We start from the raw sequence: 22059 nt of genomic DNA on the forward strand, positions 1-22059 counted from the left end.
TTTCTCTCCATTTTTGACTTAGAAGTGTTAAACACTCGAAATTGACTAACATTCTCTAAACTTAAAATGTTGCTTAATGTGTGAGATTTAAGACTGACAGAAAAACATTCAAATCGACATCAGAGGTTGCATAAGAAGAAAGAGTCGTAGAAAGAAAATTTAATGAAAGAAAATTAGCCGCCTCATAGATTGAGTGGTACTCTGGTAGGATTAAAATTACTTCTTGCTTTTCGTTAAGGCGGGTAGTTGGAGCCATGTCAGCTCTGCTTGTGCTCTACACACAAAAGCCCCTGCTCATTCGACTTCACCACGCGCTCAAACCTCACTTCTTTATCTGCTCCATCCATTTTCATGGCCAATTATTTAACTCAAAAAAATTCAACTCTACAGTCTGAACAGGGTTGTGGCCAGGTATATCCTCTCTCTTTTTTTGGTCTTCAAAGATTGGATATAATATTTTGAGTCTACAAATAAATGGGAAGATGTCTGATTGAAAAGACGGCATAGAGATTGAAATCTTCGTTGTGGTAGAACAATGTGTGCTCTGCGTGAAATTCTCTGCTTTCCCAATTACTCTGAAATCATCCAACAGGAAGTTGTTGAATTAGATGAATTGTTCGTGTGTTCAAATGAGGAGAGCACAGATTTTAAGGAGGTCTGTCACAACGCCAATGAACGACAGAGGAGGAAGATATTGAACGCGCTTTATGCTACTCTGAGATCCTTACAAAAAGGTAAGTTTTGGTTATTGAACAGCTTTCAAATCTAAGTTGGTTTATCTTGATTTGTGTTTTGAATTTGGTTTCAAAATTTGTGTTTTTGGCAGAAGAATTTGAGCATTCCTGCTGTTGTATGTGGAGTTCTGGAATATATTCCCTGGTTGCAGAAGCGAGTTGAGATTCTTGTCCGGAAAAGAGATGAACTTTTATCCATCAGACAAATTTCCCAAAGATCAAATGATGGGCTGCGGAATGAGGCAAATTTTGAACAGCATTTGGAGCAAAACTATGGAGTTTTATTTGATGTGAGAGTAAATATGAGTGCAATGGCGAGGGCAGAAGAGGTGGTGATTACAGTAGAATCTCCGCCATTTGTGTTTTCTGATTTATTGGTGTTGCTCATGAAAGATAATTTGAATGTGTTGAACGCTTCTATGTTCGTCTCCGATGGCATAGTCTTGCACACCATTCATCTTAAGGTATACATGGATCAATGATGTATTCTGATTCTCTTGCATGTTCATTATTCAAAACAATATCTTAAAAGTTGGATTACATCTCTCGTCTTTTCAGGTGATGAAAAGTTCAAGTTTGCAGTTGGGTGCTGTTCGGTCCAAGATCTTGGTTGTATGCCACAAATCCCTGCAAGGCCGTGTTTTACAGCAATGCAAAGCCCATATTACCATCTAAATTTTAGACTAGTCACATAGTTTGATATACACAAATTTTCATCGTGATATTATTACAGAATCCATATTTATACAGTTGTGTTCTGATTAGATAAAGTAGGCGAAGGTCTGAACCTTTACAAACACGACAGAAGAAAGGGGTCTCAAGAGGAGTGAGAGCATCCAATTTATCAGAGTTATGCAATTCAAGCTTCCATATTTATAAATTTGACTTACTCTATTGTTTTTTATTATTTTCTCTATATTTTTGGTTGGCACAATCATAAATATTTGTATATTGTTTTTTTTTAATAGTCATTAGTTTTTTATAATAATTTAATATAATTTAAGTGATTCGATAAGAAAGTAGAAATGTCAAAGATATTTCAATGTATTAATATTTTTGATTAATATAATCGGGGAAGGGTTCTAATATTTACAAATGAGAAACACAAACCATCGAAATTCAGTACTAGAATAAAACTAGTCACAAAAACAATAAAATAGAACCAATTAAGTAAAGTGAAGACATGGGTCCGCTCTTATACATATTAATATGAAAAGATTTTACAACCCTTCAAATATTCAAAATGAGGTTCATCACTAATCCCTATGGTGAATTTTCCTTAGATTACTTCACCATGATCCTTACCAACCCATCTTAATATGGGGTACAATGCTAATTTACTAAAATTTCAACTCAAGGTTGCAACAAAATTTCCAAATTTTTTCAGTACAAAAAAAACGTTGCAGCAAAATTACATTGTACTTCTAGTTTTTCCCATTTCCTTGATGATCTTACTATGATTTGATGCTTAGACTTAGAAAAGGAAGATTTATTCCTCTACTTCTGTCCACTCTTCATCAATCTGAGGAGAGGAGACAAAATTATTCATGTCTTTACACTCAACCAAACTCGAACAATTTAATCCTTGCAACTCATTAGAACTTGTATTTGCCAAAGTGACCTATGACTCTAGAGAGATCTTGGTATTAATAGACTTTGTACGTGATTTCTCCCACAAGGTTGGGGAGTCCATAGAAAGATCGGTACCAAAATTGTTTGCTTGCCTATCCTTGACAAACACAACATGTGTACCAAGAGAAGGAGGTTGAGTTACCTTTGATTTTTTCGTCTTGAGGAGCTTGGGGAGAAAATATTTGATTCCTGTGAGTTGGGAAAGAATAATATAATGTTGAGGCTCTAACCCAATCCATAAAGTAGGTTTGCCATTGGAGAATGAATACCCTAGTCATAGACTTAGAACTTCTGACATTAGTTAGTAGAATGATCCAGTGAAAAACATTTCCTACACTTAGAAAGCAATTTTTTCATAGTCAATAGGTTGCTTCTAGTAGCAATTACCCACCTCTAGCAATATTTATGCAGATAGGCCTCTAGATAGATACATTTCATACAAAAATGTGCACAATTAGAGCTTTGATAATTGAAAGATTCTTTTGAGGTGAAATGATACTTTCCTAAGCCATTACCTATGGCTCACAAATAGCCTAGTTCCCAGAACTACAAGGGGAGATAAGGAAGCCACACCCAAAGATAAGTAGAAGAGAAGGTCTTTGCACATGGATCAAAAGAGAGAAACTAGAGTTTCATACATAACAATCTTCATGGAAAACCTAAGGCCTAGTCTCCAACACTAAAGCCTTATCTTCAAAAGAGTCAAATTCAAGAATGAACAAACCTTTGGAATAGGAGTAAATGCAAATTTCTTTCTCCATGTATTCTTTCCAATTTTCAAAAATCTAGGAGTGAAGGTCACTTAAATTTGGCCCAATTTTTGTAAGTCTACATATTAAGACATGATCCTACAAGTAAGCCTCCTTATCACAAACAGATTTGTGTGACAAGGTTTTCTTTATAGTAATCAATTTTAGATAATTTAATATATTTTTAATAATTCTATAAAAAGGAAGTAATTTAAAAGATATTTTAATGTACTAATGTTAATGATCATATTTAAAGATATTCAAAAGTATCAAATATATTAATTACTAGTAGTTGGATTCATGGGTTCAATGGACACACCAATAGTGTTGTGATCATTCTAAACCTAAGTTGTTAGAAATAGACAGTTTTTACCGCAACCAAATCCTCAATGACATGAAAGATAATAATTTTTTTTATAGAAATTGGTCACAAGATAATGGCAATTAGAGTTTTAGTCAATTTAATCATGAAAAATACTTGAAGACAAATCCAATATCACAAGAGTTAAATCACAACCCTCTAAGTTATCACATCCATCACAATTAGCGTAAACTTCCCCTCCATTAAAGTCGATTATATGAAGTCAAAAATGGAACAATTAGAACTCGCATACTTTTTGTGGATGAATAATAAACCATATAATAATTGAGAAAGTTAAATGCATGTCAATTCAATATAATAATGTGGATCCACAAATAGTCTCAATGACACAAAATATTACACAATACAAATTAAGTGTCGTGCATATTTATTCTAGATGAATAATAATCTTGTCTTGATTAAATTTTAATGCAAATCAAGCTAAGCATATGAAAGCTTTGTAACATAATGACAGTGATTTTTCCTTCAAGACTTTTGTGGCTTATCTCTTGTGCTTGTCTCCTTTTGTGAGATTATTTTCAATCTTTTATTTTAACATAATATAATTGCTTGCCATTCCATTAAAATAACCAAAGCATCTTTCAACAATTAAATATTGTGACCATTCAACCTCAATTAAATATTGTGACCATTCAACCTCTATATCTAAAAATAAATTCAAGAATTGTTCATGTTATATCTAACTATTATATTCCACCGTATTTTTTAATCGAGTAACATGGTAGTAGAGTCCCCATAATTTGTAAAAATTGTAGTTGGAAGATGTTGGCTGGAAAATAGAGTACTGAAAAAAGAAAACTCTGGAAGGTCAGCTTTAGAAAATAGAATGTAGTTTAGGGATGTTATCTAAGGGTCCTATTATAAGTAGATCTATTTACCAATAGTATGCTGTAATAAGTAAATAGTGAGATCTATTTAAATAATAATAAAATAGTAAAAAATGATTTGACATCTATCATGTTCTACAACTATTAAATTATATGTATTAGTATTTAAAAGTTAACAAATAATAAATATTTAGACAATCATCATTTCTAGTAAGTATTAAATAAAGAAAGAGATATAAAAATGTTAATCGTTGTTATAGATAATTTTCACTTATGTTTCGAGTTAGAAAAAAAAAAAAATGACATTTTCTAAGCATGGGCTCACATAATAATTAAAATATTGCAATTAGTAATATTGAGAATAATATTTTTTATGTCATTCTCACTTAGAAATGTGTATATTGACATTATAAGTTTGAATTGATTTTAATTTTTTTTTATGTTTAACTTATTAACAACAAGTTAAAGTGCCTTACAAATATAGATTACTATAATTCTACATAAACTAAAACAATTTAATGATTTTATATATACATGAAATAACTCTATTTTACAACTAGTTATGCTTTTTTACTGTTTTGCTTAAGTTCACTTAGGAGTGTTTATTTTAGTTGTGCGCCTAGTTTAGCTTTTATGCATCTAGTTTAAATAGATATGAGCTTTATTTAACTTCTTATGCTTGTACTTTAGTTCTCCCAAATTTAACTCTATGTTTTTTTTATAAGCACCTTACTGTGCAAATTATAACTCATCTCGTAATTCTGTATTCTTTTCTTTTGAGTAATATAGCATTCAATTGTGCAACTCTCTCTTGTGGAAGGTGTTCTTGTTTTCCATTTGATCTTGCAGTCCCGTGTTGCAATCTTTTGTGTTGCAAAATTTAACATGGTATCAAAGCTTTGAAACTTCAACAATATCTACATAAAATAGCTCTATTTTCTACTAACTTATTAATGTGTCTATGCATGTCTATATACATAATTTTTTTTGGTAGGTATGATCTTGAAAACCACTTCTATTGTATTAAATTAAAAAATAAAAGGTACATTTTATGTTGCATTTCAGCGAGTTGATAAAGTGATACAAAATCCCTTACAAGAGAGGGAGTTAAAAAAAAATCTACTTGCTTGTATAGGCTAGAGAAAACAAAAGATGACCAACCATTATTTGCTTTTCCAAACTCTAGTCCAATTTATTCATAAAATATCATATGTATTGAGCTACTAGTTGGGAAGTGAAAAAATGAGGAGTAGAGATTCTAGTTGAGATTTTCAATATTCCTCAAATTTTCCATAGCCTTTAAGAGAAAATTTCTAGTCAACCTACTTAGCATTCAAAATTATAGTAAATATCTTCAATTCTATTGTACCATCCTAGCCTTTTGTTGTGAGCCTCTTCATTTCTACTACTAGAAGTGGTGAGGAACGAAACCTAGGGTCTCGTTATGGCTCCATCATTACTTTGTTTAAGAGAGGAAAGCTCTAACTAGACATGAGATTGATTAGAATGAGCTCCAATAGTCCCATAATATTAACCATGTCCTTTTAAATGAATGTATTTAAAATATCCATATTAGCTTATTTCATTTTTCAAAAATGTTTGTAAGTAGAAAACAATGATTCTTTATTTTTCTATTATCATGTAATCATTTTAATTTTAGAAATTAAATGAACACAGAGTTATTTTATAGGTGATAGGTTAGATTTCTATGGAAATGGGCTCCTTACCCTTTGGTTTTTAATTATATTAGGTTTTTTAATATTACTTTTGTAATTGACATTTGTTTTTATTGATGGACTATAGATTGACTTAATTTATTTTTTTCCATTTTAGAATCAAATCCTTGTTTTTTCATTCTAACTCCATGGATCTAATTTTAAGACATGACCTCATAAGCTTAATTTTAATATATAATTTTCATAAAAAGAGAGAAGTATTGATGTATTTCTTGTCATTTTTGAAGGGGCTGTTTTCTTCTTTAACTTTTTTCTTCTTATTTCTACACATAACTTATCAAGCCTTCTTATATCACACCACATTATTATTTTTTTGTCACCATTGTAGATATGAGATGGTTTAATTTGGACATTTCAGATAAAACACTTTGACATTATGATAATGGATCAATTTGAAAAAGAAAATTTAACAAAAGAACAATTGTCACATAGATTGAGTAGTAAGATTAACATGACTTATTGCTTTGAGTTAGTGTCAGAAAGTACCTTGAGTAAGTGAAATTAATTTGATGTCTTATCAGTTAGTGGTCCACTTCAAAATAGACTACATTGAAGTGAAGGAGGCCTTGAATGCAGTATGAGAGCATGAGCAACTATTGGATTGCCCACGAGTATTATTTCCCTCTCAAGTTATTGAATTCAAATAAGTTAAAGTTAGATCATTCGTTGAGATATTATTGAATTAAGGGTCCCATTGACTAGGGCTTCTTAAAAAAATAGTAGATGTTGGCATTGCTAAGATTTTTTATGAATATTTAAAAGGGAGTAATCTTATGAATTTTGTTGTGTAGTTTAAGTTTAAAATGTTAAGCTCCAAAATTTATGAAAGTTGGTGGTCTCATAAATTTTATTAGTTTTCATATTCAACTCAACTCATTAAATAAATATAAAATAATAAAAAGTTAATTGACGAACATTTAAAATTTTTAAATAATTAACTAGTAAAAAAAATTCAAAATCTAAGACCTATTACTTATATCTCCTATTAAAAATTAAAAAATAATCATTTATGTAAGATTTTATTTATCTAATGAGACCCCTACTCATTCAAATAAATCTTCAAACTCCCACATAATATCCAACCTAATATGATCTTATCCACGCATGGAATTTGATGGTCACCCCTGCTTGTCATATGATTTTTTTATGAAAGTTTAGTCATTGTAATGTCTTTCATTTTACGTTTTAAGAAAAATATTAAGTGTCAATTCTTTTTAATTTGTGAATAATTTAATATAATTTTTATTACTATTTAAACATTTTTATCAATTTAATCAAAACAAGAAGGAAGATATAAAAGAGTAGAGGTTGTGCATAAAAAAGAAAAATAGGTTGTAGAGAAAGAGACTTACAAAAATTGTAGATGCAAGATAGAGAAGGGTACCAAAAAGGAAGAATTTTGTGTTGCACCAAAATAATTCAAAGAAATATGATTATTAAAGAAAACTGCTCACATGCATTAAAAAGGTACTTACAAAATAAATACCCTAACCTTAATAGATCAAAGCTCTAGTAAAATAAATACTTCAAGCTTCAAGATTGGAGTACTTTAAGCTTTACAAATTGAAGCTATAGTAAAATAAATACTTTTAAGTTTCACAGATTGAAATTGAAGCTACCATAAAATAAATACTTTTAAGCTTCACAAATTGAAGCTACAGTAAAATAAATATTTTAAAACTTCACACATTGAAGCTACAATAAAATTCAATTTGTCATTTCTTGAAAATAAAAAATCCATTTATATTGAGAAATAAACATAATTTTATGAACTTACAAAATAAATACTTTTAAGCTTCACAGATTGAAGTACAGAAAAATTCAATTGCTGTTAATTTTTTAAAAAAATCCATGTAATATCTTATATAATAAAAAGAATGTAAAAATTTAAAAAATAACGATAAATTAGAATACACTAAAAAATCTTTAACTTAGTAAGTTTCTAAATTCACATCCAAAAATATATATTTTAATTAAAATAAAAATTATTTTGAATTTTTTTATTACAATATTTTAAAAATTAGAAATGATTATATCTTATCATTTTAATTATGAGAAGTTTCTAAATTGATATGTAAGACAATCTTATAAAAAATATTTTAAAAATAAAATGATAAAGTTTCTAAATTTATATAAGAAAAAACATACTAAAAATTCATATAAAAATAATATAAAATTAGAAACAATTATATCCTAATCTTACCATTCAAAAATATTATAAATAAATTATTATTTTTATAATAAACCTTCTAAAATAATGTATATCATTATTATAAATTACAATAGATAGTATATAATATCTATTACCTATTATAATTTTTTACAGTTTGTTAATGATTTCAAGTGTCAATAATACCATTTTTGGAAATAATAATTTGTCGATTCATGCACAATAATTTATCCTAGAAAAATTATATGTTTTATTTAATTATTTATTTATATGTTTAAGTTTCAAATAAATAAATATCATATAGTAATTAGTGTCTATCGAATATGTTTGAATATTAATATTTAATTATGCTATGTGTTTATAATTTGATTAAGTTAAAAGATTTTAATTATTAAATTCAACTGTTGAATTTTGAATGTCAAACTGTCTACATTATCCATAATAATAATAATCAAATAAAATATTAGATAATTACTTGTAATTTAAATAAATATATTTTTATATTAGTATAATAATGATGGCATGCATAAGTAATATAAGGTGTTAATGACATTTGACATCAAATTTTAAATTAATTAGAAAATTTATAATAAGTTTTTAATACACTTGTCATGCTCTATAAACGTAAAATTATAAATAATAATTATTAGTACAAACTTAAAAAATCTTTATTAAGGAAGGACGTTGACAACATCTAATGTAACACTTTGTATCTATTTTAAATATTAGAAAAATAATAATAATTGATTTGACACTTGTCATGCTTTACAAATATAAAATAATATATCACTGCTTTCAAAAGTTAACTATTAACTATTAATAAATGTTTACACTTATTACGTCTAGTGAATACTATAAGAAATAAGAAGATTAAAAATAAAATTGACAATTATTGTTATAGATAATTGTTACATATGTTTGAGATAGAGAAAGAAATTAATATATTTTAAATCTATGTGTAGGCTCCCATTAGAATTCAAATATTTCAACCAATAACATTCAATACAATTTTATTTTATTTTGTTATTCTTGCTTATAAATGTGTACATTAATATTATAAGTTTTACACTGATTTTTAAAAAATCCTTATGTATAATTGATTCAAAGATATCATTATTAATAATAAGCTAAAACCCTTTTGAAATATAGATTACAATAATTCTATCATAAAGTAAAATAAAATGATTTTATAAATTAAAAAGTAACTCTATTTCCTAATATATGCAATATCTAGCCTATTATTGAGGAAATAGTTAAGATGATTAGTTTTTTTCCTAAAAAGTTACTATTGGAATTGAGGAAAAATCAACTCTATAGCTCCCAAAGATCACTGCATGCAAACCTGTCACAAAAAAAGAGAAACAAAAAAACTATGGAGGCCAGAATTCAGAGATCCAGAAAAGAGGAGTCATATTGATTGTGCAACCATAATGCAATTCAATAATTACAGTTTTTATGAAAATACAAAGAGATAATCCTTATAAAAGGATACTCGAAACCTTAAAGGAGAAAAACCCTAAAGAATTATAAGATTCTTAAGTTTAGCTTAAGCATAGAGTATAATAGACTAATAATTAAATAAATAATTATTAGCTAATAAAAGATAACTCTAACACCCCCCTTAAGATGAACTTAGGGAGTAGCTAAAAAACAACTAAGGACAATGGGTCTCGACAACTAGGCCTGATGAGGTACCCAAGTACAATAAAATCTCTGTAAAGTGGAGAAAAAGGAGAAAACCTCGTGGGAACAAAACTCTTCTCCAAGAAGAGATGAAAGCTCAAGTGAAGGACTAACAAGCCTCCACACAAGAGTGTTCTAGAAGATAGGAACAAAAAAGAAGAGAATGAAGAACACCACTGAAACATGAAATAGCTGCAAACACTGTCAAAGATTAACTGTTGATCTGAAGAACCTCCATTGAAATAGAACATGACCAAGTAGAGAAGACTGTAATCTGCATGAGTGCCCTCAAATGACACTACTCGAATCAGATGGCAAACAAAGGCAAGCAACTGAACTCGAAGATACAAATGGCATGAAACACCAAAGACTGAAGAGCTGATCAATCAAACCAAGGAAGCATTAGAACAACAGGACAAACCTCCCCATAATGCTGAAAAGGGAGAGGGATAGGTACATTGAAAAGAATGACCAATAAGAACTACATGACGAAGAACTATGAACATCGAAGGTGTAGAGAAAGTACATAGTGTCGTGGAAGGAACACTCACTTGACAAAGGTAGATGGCAAACAAGAGGAAAACATCAACCCCCCCATGGCACTTTATAATGTAGTGCATGTACAATAAGACACAAGATGTGCAAGATCCCAAGTATACAATGCATGGTGGCACTTTATCTCAGTGTGTTTGCATAAATAAAATGCTATAATGATCAGAAGAGACAGAAGCCTGGAAATAAGGAAAAACAACCAAAGACGAGACATCCTACTCAAAGAAAGAGATCCCAGGACATGAAACATCCAAGATATTCACTAGAGTGCTGAAAAAAAAACTGAATAAAATATACCTGGAGCAGAGAATCTGGAACAACACTCATATGACTGGAAAGTACACAGAACAAGTTTTCCAACAATATAAAGTTTTCAAAAAATGGAGTTCGGATGCTCAAGTGATGTCTCCCGGAGTGCAAAAAGGAACTTCTAGCTTTGACAGAAAAAAAACACCATCAAAAAAGAAAAATCAGAAATTCAAACCTCCAGATCTAGATAGAGCTCGAATAGAGCTTTTTGATGATATAAGGTTTTTGAAAAAGCGTCTCTGTATGACCAAGTTACGATCAAAAGAAAAAAAACCCTCTTGTAGGGCATAAAGAGGGTTAAAAAAATTAATGATGAAAATTTTCTGATGCATTTGCAGGTACACTCGTACAGATTTTTGTGCTTCGAAAAATGTGCCAATAAAAAATCATGCCCCAGATGCCCTTGTCACCGAAATAGACAAATTATATATCAAAATTCATGGAATCAACCTTTTGAATCCAACTATGAGGTCCTTTTAGCACCAAAATAAACCAAAAAATCAGCTACCCCCCAAAATTGAAAAAAGCAACTGCACAAACCCTCGAATACTCAGATTTGAAGAACAAGGCTCAAAAACTCTCATGAAGAGAACAGGGGCATGCATATCTAAAGCTCTGATACCATATTGGAGTTGAGGAAAAATCAACTCTACAACTCCCAAAGATCACCTGTATGCAAACCTATCACATAAAGAGAGAAGCAAAATAGCTATGGAGGCCAAAATTCAGAGATCCAGAAAAGAGAAGTCACATTGATTGTGCAACAAGAATGCAATTCAATCATTATAGTTGTTATGAAAATACAAAGAGAGAATCCTTATAAAATGATACTCGAAACCCTAAAGGAGAAAAACCTTAAAGAATTATAAGGTTGCTAAGTTTAGCTTAGGCATAGAGTATAATAGACTAATAATTAAATATTAAAAGATAACTCTAACAACTTTACCTGAACACTTCTCAATTTCATAATGAGTCCTCTTACTCTTTATATTTCATGAGCTTCTAGTTCTAGAAAAAACAAATTGTGTTGAGAAAATTTCCCTCAACTATCCTAAATTGAAACCAAATCCTCTTCGATACTTACACAAGTGTAAAATCTAAATGTGACTATAGGATACATAGATATATGAATAAAGAGCATAGGTTTGAAGTTACTTATCTAAATATTTTTGTTTGAACTTATTTATGTTTTTTATTCTCACTTTGATTTATTGTTTAATTGTTTGAAGTCTAAGAATAGAGCTCATAGTTCAATTGTACAAGGACCTAGAAGACATGGCGGTTTAGCTATTATATTTTTGATGAGTTTAACATTGGAAAAGTTAATGATTGTGACTAATGCTAAAGTATCAACATATACAATAAAATGAATTTAATCTCACTTACATTTTGTAATTTTCAATGTATTAAATAATTAATAATCCATTAAATGAATAATAACTAAAATGAATAGAACTAGTATTTATATTCTTTTTTAATTGTAAATAACTAAATGCTACTTAAATGACTTGGATAAATGCAAGATAGAAAGAAATATTTTTTTCTCCTTGTTTACAATCCAACTTTGTTAAATAAATGAGAGAGGTAGCTTGCTAGTTTTTTATGGGAATGATAAATGAATACTTGTTTATTTTTTTATTTAGGATTATTTGATATTTTTTAAAAGTTTATGGTTGTTTGTTTGGAATTGATTATTTATTTATTTTTCAATCATACTGCATATTTGAAAGAGGTTTGTAAAGTAATTAAATAGTAATTAATCTAATCTAATTTAATAAAGACAAATTAATCTATTTTATTTGCATCAAAATGTTGTAGATCTAAAGAAAAATGTGAAGCTAATTAACTTTGATTCTAATTACTCTAATATATAGGAAATGAAATAAATAAATCTCACACATAGGATGTGAGTAATCTTGAATACTAATGAAACTTGATGTCGCATACACATTCTTAGAAGTCTCTTTCATTTTCTCAAATTTGGAAATTCTTCTTAATGGAATGGAGGACTAAAAAAATTAAGAAAACAAAACTCAAGAGTATATGTTGATGTAGCTATTGGTTTCAAATATTAAGCAACTTAGTGAATGGTTAATTTAGAGAGCCTAGGGTCTAAAGAAGGCTTGTCCTATAGAAGACCTATGAAGAGAATTGATCTTTGGAAAAAGAAATATCTAGGATAAAAACTCTGAAAATGGTTATAATGGCTATGTAGAAGAGCAAAAATTAAGATTTTTTCAAAAGAAAAGAAGTAAAAGATCAATGAAAATCCTTTGGGGGTAGACATTAATAAGGTTCAAACTCATGATTGGGGGTTCAAACTAAGATTTCCAAGGCTTGGGTGCAAGCAAGAGTGGAATGAACTCAAGTTGGGTGACCAAAATTGATGCAAAATTATGAAATCTATGATTTTTCATGTGACAACAAAAATAGAAAATTGCCTATCTTTCCAATAAATGAAACCCCTGTCTAGTTCTAAGATAGCATTTACATAAAGGACTAGACAAATTGAGAGAGGTTTCTTCACGTTGTATGGGTCATGTGCTGGATCATCAAATCATCATTAGACTACCATGCATGCCTATACAATTTTAGGCACTTACAATGTTTGAACTTGAAAATGGTCCTCCCTATCTATATTTTTCCTCAAAATTAATATATTATGTCAACTCTATGAAGTATTAAGTCTATGGGTCTAGAAAAATTTTGTGGGTATAAATCTAATATTTAGCCACAAATTTGATATGGTATAATGTGCTTTCTTGTTCATAAATTATCTAATTCAACACCATATCCTCTATTATGAGAACTATCAATACTTAAAATACCTTTAGAAGGCTATTATATTGCTAGGGTACACATTTTCGTAGTTCAACCCCTAAAGAATAGCACCTTTATGGTTGTGTGAATGATGTGATGCAAAATTAAAACCATTTTAGTTGCTCTAATTGAAATGTTGCTCCGATTCTCATTTCATAACATTGAATGATATTCAAATAATTATCTTATAATCGAATGAATGCATGGAATACCTTTAAAATGAAATAACAATAAATTGTAAATGTGTGTTGAATTAGCTTGAGGTGAGAAAATAATGTCAATAGCTGACCATAATTTATATCCAAATTTTAGAAAATCAAAGAATAGATCCACTAGTGTGGGATTTGTGGGGTTCACCTGGTATAAAAGAGTACTAAAAACAAAGTGCATAATAAATGCATATGAAAAGATACATCAACAAACATGATAAATAAGGGATCTATGAAAATATATGCAAGATAGACAAATAACAATTAAAAAAAAAACACAATTAAAATTATGCAATTTAATTCACATAAAATAAATACAAAATTAAACAAAATTAACATAAATACATAAATTTCAGCCTGATATTCTTATAAAAATCATACGATTTAATCCCTAAACAAAAAAGTAGGTAAAAACCCTTACAAATTTAGTAAACAAATTACATTACAATAAATTCGTGTTTTTCTTTTCTAAGTACCTCAAAGCATTAAATAACTACACACAAGTGGAAAATCTAAATGTGATTCTAGGATACATAGGTATATGAATAAGGAACACCTTTAAAGTTATTTATCTAAATATTTTTTGAACTTTATTTTTAAGTATATTTTTCACCTTGATTTATTGCTTTATTGTTTGAAGTCCAAGAATAGAGCTCATAGTTCAATTGTACAAAGACTAGAAGACATGGATTGTTTAGCTCTTATATTTTTTTATGAGTTGAGCATTGGAAAAGCCAATAACTACTGAAGTAACAACATATGAAATAAAATTAATTTTATATTGTTTACATTTTTTATTTTCGAATGTATTAAATAATTGATAATAAACTAAAATGAATAATTAATCAAAATGAGTATATAAGTAATATTTTTATTCTTTTTAAAGTTTTTTTTTAGACTGTAAGAATCGGGTATAGCACCACCTATAAAATGCAGTGCATTAGGTAAACTTTTTAACGTGACTGGTGACGCCGGCACAACACGTCCTCCGATACCATGTGGGTTGGGGGAGACTAGACCTCATGACCTCATGCTTCACCATTGGAAGCTCTCGCCAAACGAACTAGGCCCCCAACCCTTATTCTTTTTCAATTTATAAAGAACTAAATGTTGCTTAAATAATTTGAGATAAATGTAAGATTACAAAGGATTTTTTTTTCTCTTTGTTTATAATGCAACTTTATTAAATAAATTAAAGATGCAACTTGCTAGTTTTTATGGGATTGATAAATAAATGCAAGTATTTATTTGTATTTAGTGATTGTTTAATATTCTAAATAATTTTATGATTCTTTATCTGGAATTGATTACTTATTTTTCAAAAATCATGCTAATATTTGAAAGAGGTACTCTAATGTAACTAAAAAATTTAATTTAAATAAATAATCTAATCTAGCTTAGTAAAAACAAACTAATCTATTTTAATTGCTAAATCTAGTCAACTACATCAAAATATTGTAGACCTAAATAAAAATGTGAAGCTAATTAACTTTGATTCAAATTATTCTAGCTTATTTTACAAATAAACTATTCTAACATATTGGAAATGAAAATCTCACACATGGAATGTGAGCAATATTGAATACTAATGAAACTTATTATGACACACATTCTTAAAGGTCTCTTTTATTTTCTCAAAGTTTGAAATCCTTCTTAATGAACAAGGAATGGAGGACTTCTAAAAAATATTCAAAAAACAAAACTCAAGAATATATACTGATATTGGTTACAAATATTTAGGAGTAGTGAATGGTTAATTTGGAGAGCCTAGGACTTAAAGAAGGCTTGTCCTATAAAAGACCTATGAAGAGTATTGATCTTTAATTAAAAAAGAGAAAGATCTCTAGGATAAACACTTAAATTGTTACTATGGCTATGTACAAGCGAAAAAATTGGGATTTTCAAAAAGAAAAGAAGCAAAAGATCAATGAAAATCCTTTTGGGAGATATTAATAAGGTTCAAACTCATGATTAGGTTTCAAACTAAGATTTCCAGGGCTTGGGTGCAATCAAGAGTGGAATGAACTCAAGTTGGGTGTCAAAAATCGATGCAAAAATGATTAGATCTATGATTTTCATGTGCCAACAAAAATGGCAAATTGCCTATCTTCCCAGTAAATGAAATGCCTAGGGGAATCTAAGATTGTTTGGGTGATTTAATGCAAGAAAGTCAATTATGCTGCTTGAAGTTCAAAATACCTATTTTTAATAGATGATGAGAAACATGGGTAGGGTATGTGACCAACAAATATAAAATGAGAGAAAACAAGGGCCCTAGGAGCCAACCAAGCAATTTCATTAAAGACAAATGAAAATTTTGAGAGAGGTTTCTTCATGTCATATGGGTCGTGTGTTGAATTAGAATACCATGCATGCCTATTCAATTTTAGGCACTTACAATCTTTGAACTTGAAAATGGTCCTCTCTATCTAAATTTTTCTTCAAAATTGAAATATTATGTCAACTCTATGAATGATCAAGTCTACGGGTCAAGCATTTTTGTGGGTGTAGATCTAATATTTAGCTGCAAATTTGATATGGTGTAATGTGCTTTCTTGTTTCATGAATTATCTAATTCGTTACTATCTACTCTACTATGAGAACTATCAATACTTAAAATGCCTTTAGAAGGTTATTATATTGCTAGGGTACACATTCTCCTAGTTCAACCCCTAAAGAATAACACTTTTATGGTTGTGTGAATGATTGATGACAACAAGCTTAGAGCATGTAAATGCTTTAGGATGATGTGATGCAAAATTAAATCCATTGAAGTTGCTCTAATTCTCATTTCATAACTTTAAAATATTCAAATAACTACCTTATAATCGAATAAATGCAATGGAATACCTTTAAAATGAAATAACAATAAATTGTAAATGTGTGTTGAATTAGCTTGAGGTGAGAAAATAATGGCAATAATTGACCATAATTTATATCTAAATTTTAGACAATCAAGGAACAGATCCACTAGTGTGGGATTTGTGGGGTTCACCTAGTATAAAAGACTGCTAAAATCAAAGTGCATAATAAATGCATATGGAAAGATACATCAACGAAAATTATAAATAAAAGATCTATGAAAATATATACAAGATAGATAAATAACCATATTAGAAAAACACAATTAAAATTGTGTAATTTATGAATACATAATTACATTAAAACATTCACATAAAATAAATACAAAATTAATGTAAATACATAAATTTCACCCTAATATTCTTATAAAAATAATACGATTTACTAAATTAATACAATGATAACAAAAATTCAAATGAATCCAAAACCAAAAAAATAGGTAAAACACCCTTACAAATTTAGTAAATAAATTACATTACAAGAAATTCATGTTTTGCTTTTACTAAATACCTCGGAAGCATTAATTAGCTCGCTATACAAACTCTCTAATTTCACACATCTGAATTGAATTCGTGGAAGGCGACAGAAAATTAAGATCAGAAATGCGCAACTATAATACAATATAAAATTGTTATCACCAAAATCGATGGATGATCGATGAAAACTGTAATGCAAGGCTTAAAATGAGCAGTTTTTAACAGGATCTTTCTACAAAATCCACGGTAGTAAAAATGAGAAGCGTTGCAGAAGAATGCAGAATACCAGAGAAACCTGAACAGAAGATTTCATTTGTCATCAAAGTTCTGAAACCTGAACCAAAGATCTCATTTGTCATCTAGGTCCTGAGACCTGAACCGAAGATATCATCGAGTTGTTTGCATAACTGGTCATAGGCGAATATTTATTAACAGTTCTGGTGGTGGAGAGCATGGGAGTTTTCTCCATGGGAGAGTTATTAAGCGTCCTGGCATAGATCTTCAAAAACATCAAGGAATCCACCTGCGGATCATCGACCTCCACATTTCCCTCAAGCATATGGACAACCTTGCTCATGGTCGGTCTCAGGTTCGAATCCTCGTGGACGCAACACAGGGCGATTTTCACCAGCTTCTCCACTTGATCCACCTGAAATCTTCCTTCCAACCTCGGGTCCGCCACCTCGGAAAATCTCCGCTCTTCACAGAGCCGAAGCGCGTGAGTTGGAAAATAATTGAAGGTATCCTGCGCTTGAGCTCCAGATTCGGGAGTCAAACTGTTTTTCCTCCCGCCGACGATTTCCAGGACCAACATGCCGTAGCTGTAGACATCAGTTTTGTCAGAAATGGCGGAATTGGTGAGCCATTCGGGCGCAAGGTAGCCGCGGGTGCCACGCATGGTGGTGAAAGCCTGCGATTCTTCTCTGCTCAGAAGCTTGGCCAGTCCAAAATCCGAAACTTTTGTCTCCAATTTGTCGTCCAGAAGGATATTTTCGGGCTTAATGTCACAGTGGATGATCTTTTCGCGGCAGCCATGGTGGAGATAAGAGAGTCCTCTGGCCGTGGCTAGGGCAATTTCATAGCGCTCCTGCCATTCCAGAACAGGGCCTCCGAAGAGAGATCGATCCAGGGAGCCTCTGTTCATGTATTCGTACACCAGCAGGCGATTCGAACCCTCGGCGCAGAAGCCGCGGAGCTTTACGAGATTTACATGGTGTATGCTGCCGATTGTGGCAATTTCTGAGTAAAATTCCTTTTTGCCCTGTCCTAAGAGGCTCTGGAGCTTCTTCACTGCGACTCTGGTGTTGTCTAGTAGGGTTCCCTGGTACACTGTGCCGAAACCCCCGGATCCGATCTTGTACTTGAAATTGTCGGTGGCCGACTGGAGCTCAGCGTAGTTGAAGCGCGTGGGGAGCCCGGGAATCGAAAGCAGGAGGTTCTCGTCTTCATTGTCGCAATCCGGAGTCGCTGCCTTTTTTAATGGCGGATGACTTATTCTTTTCCTGTACCGGAGTACAATCAGCGCGACACACGCGAAGGAGATGAAGATGGCCGCTGCTACTCCTAACATTATGGGAAGCAATTGAGCTGTACTCTGCTTTTCTCCGCTTGTATTTCCACTGATGACTTTGAAATAAGCATCTTGGGAACCCTTGCTGGTGCTTCTGATTGTTCCGACTGGTCCGTTAAAGTAGCAGGAAACCGAGGCGTTGTCGAAGAAAAACGCAGTGCAGGAGCAGTTTTTGAGGCAAATCTGTTGGCAGTCTTGAATGGCGGATGCTTTAATTGGGGTTTCAAATTTTAGGGCAAAGTAGTCCAGCCCGCCTCCCAATTTGATGAAATCAATAGAGTTTCCCACTAGCAGATCGCCGTAATTGGAACTGCAATTTGGAGATTGAGGACCTTTGCAGCCCTGAGAGGGATCCGACTGGTTTACCATCTGGAAACCCGCAGGGCAGGAGCACTGATATCTCTGAGAATTACTTAACCCTAGGCAGATCCCGAGCGGGCCGCAGGTGGCCGGCAAGAGGCACTTCTCTTCCACCGCCTCCATTTCAGACAACCATCTCCCGCTTATGAAGCTCAGGACCTCGAAATTCCCCGAGGGTTCGATCACTGCCCTTGTCAGAGCCGTATTACTCGAAATAGGGATCTGCAAAACCATGGAAGAAGAAGCAGAAGAAGAAGACGAGGAATTTGCGTAAAGGTTCAGTCCTGATTGCTCCAGAGCAGCATAAGCTAGGGTAAAAGCAGCACTGGACCGCAATTTAATCACACTGGAGTCCCCCGCCATGCTCCAATAGGTCTCTTGATCGAATCCCTGAACACGCCAGCGCAGGAGAAGATCATTCTCTGTGAGCAAAACTTCGTAATTTCCCACAGAAAAGTCATCCTCCGCCGCATTGCTTATGAGATTCGACCCCAGCACCAGCCGCTGCCCAGGAAGAAGCGTATCGGTCGGGTGATCGAAGCTCTCCCACACCGATCCGTTCGATAAATCCCGCATTACCAGATTGCCATCGTCCCTGAGCTGCAGATTCCCGACATTTTTGCCCTTGGCAGACCACAGGATTCGACCCTGGGTCGTCTTGATGCTAGCACCTGCCTGCGTGAGAATGAACTGGTCCGAATTCGAAATGGGTGCCGCACGATTGGCCGTCCAAACCACAACATTGGATTGTGAATGCACCACGCACACATAGAAATCAGGTCCGTTCTCCGGATTGTCCAGCTGCAAATTGAAAGTTCCATTCTGGGAGGCCAGAAAAATCCCTCCATCGTCCACATGATTCAACTCAGTTGCCGAGAAATCTGCTTGAATGAAATCCACATAAAATCTGGCAACACATCCATCTGGATATATTACAATTAACACAAAAACCAGAAGAACAAACACACTCAGCTTCACCTCTGTGTTCTGGAAATCCATTAATACAATCCTTACCAGCACAGCCTGCTCGCCATTCTGTATATACTCTTACAGACACCTAATTTTTGTTGCGTTTCCGTGTGAAATCAATGCTCCATCTCTTCCCATTGACAATATTAAAATTTCGGCCATACCCATTGACAAATGATTACTTGATGATAAGAAATTGTACTTGTGGGCCATTAAACCTGCAATATATGACATTTAAGCCAATTGAGTGATTCTGACTTTTTATCATCTCGCCATGACGTGCTGTCACAATTATATGAGCTCATATACTTAAAAAATATTGTGTGCAGAGAATTCTGGGATGCCATTGCCAATTCCACGCTACAGAACAGAAGGAAAGAATTAAAAAAGAATTCGTGATGTGAAGAATAGTGACGGAACCGCTGGGACAGCCAAAATTCTTGTGAGTAGACCAGAAAACTGCTTTATTTTGCATTTTTTATATTCAGTCAACTCATAATGGAGGTGTCGTGACATGAATTTGTTTTCAGATTGTAATAAAATAGCAGGCGACTATGAACTTATCGTGATCTTAATTATTTTTTTTATAATTTTGGTGACGCTTGTCTGAATGAGGAAGGCTCTAGGATGGCTTTGCTTATTTGTAATGCTTTGTTGTTATTCTAATAAACAAATTCTTAGAATGAAAATGGGCATTCTAATGATGTAATAGTGGAAAAGAAAAGGATTGTGTGTTTTTTAATTAAATGTGAGAATTTTTTTATTTTTTAATTTAGTTTGATTTTATCTTTATATGTTTTTCAGAATTAGTTTCAAGTTATAATTTACTTGTTTATTTATATGAATTGATTTCATTGCACAAATTCATATCTGGTTTAATTATATGAAGTTAATTTGACCTTCGTCAATATAAATTCTAAATTTCAAATTAGGTATATGTCCCACTCAAACTAGTCTTTGCTCATTGATTTGAAGTGACACACATTTAAAATTGTATTCTAGGGTGGGACCATTAAGGGTATCGCCCTAGTTCATTTTTTGGAAGATAATCGAATAAGCTCTCCTCTACTATATTTTATATCATTCAAAAAATGCACCCAAGCATTCCCCGCTTATATCAACATCTGCATACTTAACGATAGATAAACAAATTGCATTGTTGCTTATTGCCTTCGATATTCACTCAAAATCTTTAAAATCATTTAACCTAGGGTTTTGACCAAGGGAGAATACTCCCTACCCCAAATTCTCAAATGGTGTCTATGTACACCACTCCAATATGTTCAATTATTGAAAAAGCGAGGCAAAGTATTTTTTAGATCATTAAACCTAGATAGTTGATTTCACACATTGAAGGTCAACTATGCATTGCACAATTAACCTAGATCAATTTAACATCATAATAATGAATTTGAAGGCAACGCAATTTATTTTGTTGTTTCTTAGAGCATTATAGAGCCATATTTGACATCATTTGAGCAACATTTGGATCACAAGATGACCACTTGTAGTCATTGCCATCAACTTATACATAGAGCTAAGTAATCTTAATCCATCATAACCATTTCAAAAAGTGTCTCCGTTTATAATTTATTGTCTCAAACTCATACACTATAGGGTTGAATTTCATTATTGCTTAAGTATCTATTTACCTTATGATCTCTTTAAAGGAAATATTTATTTTTCTTTGTTTCTAATGAATCCAATCAATCCTACAGTAATGGAGGAAATTTGCTACCTCAAGGATGATAAACCCAAGAGAACAAATTGACCCTCCAATACCTCACTTATACTAGTGCTTAAGGTGAGTCAGGGGATACAAATTCAAAACTAAGATATCAAACATCAAATGGAACTGGCGAATGACTCTACTTAGCCTCTATCTTCATGATGAGCGTGCAAAACTAGGACATCAACATGACGTGTTGTCGTCCTACATGGACAGGGTACAAAATCCGTACAACAGCAACAAATGTGATTATAGAACTAAATGAAGATGGATACTAATGCAATAAATTA

The 22059-nt window shown here is 31.8% G+C and overlaps 2 protein-coding genes across 2 annotated transcripts; one reads left to right on the top strand and one right to left on the bottom strand.

The window, feature by feature from the left end:
- Positions 1-535: 535 nt before the first annotated feature.
- LOC131078701 (transcription factor bHLH101-like) lies at positions 536-1409 on the top strand. Its single transcript, XM_058016472.2, has 3 exons — positions 536-655; positions 827-1198; positions 1293-1409. Exons 1-3 carry the CDS (start codon positions 536-538, stop codon positions 1407-1409), a joined length of 609 nt encoding a protein of 202 aa, XP_057872455.2.
- Positions 1410-17330: 15921 nt separating this feature from the next.
- On the bottom strand, positions 17331-20507 carry LOC131078674 (G-type lectin S-receptor-like serine/threonine-protein kinase At5g35370). Its single transcript, XM_058016425.2, has one exon. The coding sequence runs from the start codon at positions 20068-20070 to the stop codon at positions 17497-17499; it is 2574 nt and encodes an 857-aa protein (XP_057872408.2). The 5' UTR covers positions 20071-20507; the 3' UTR covers positions 17331-17496.
- Between the last annotated feature and the right edge of the window lie 1552 nt (positions 20508-22059).

Source organism: Cryptomeria japonica, chromosome 2 (assembly GCF_030272615.1).
Source record: "Cryptomeria japonica chromosome 2, Sugi_1.0, whole genome shotgun sequence".
Taxonomy (NCBI): domain Eukaryota; kingdom Viridiplantae; phylum Streptophyta; class Pinopsida; order Cupressales; family Cupressaceae; genus Cryptomeria; species Cryptomeria japonica.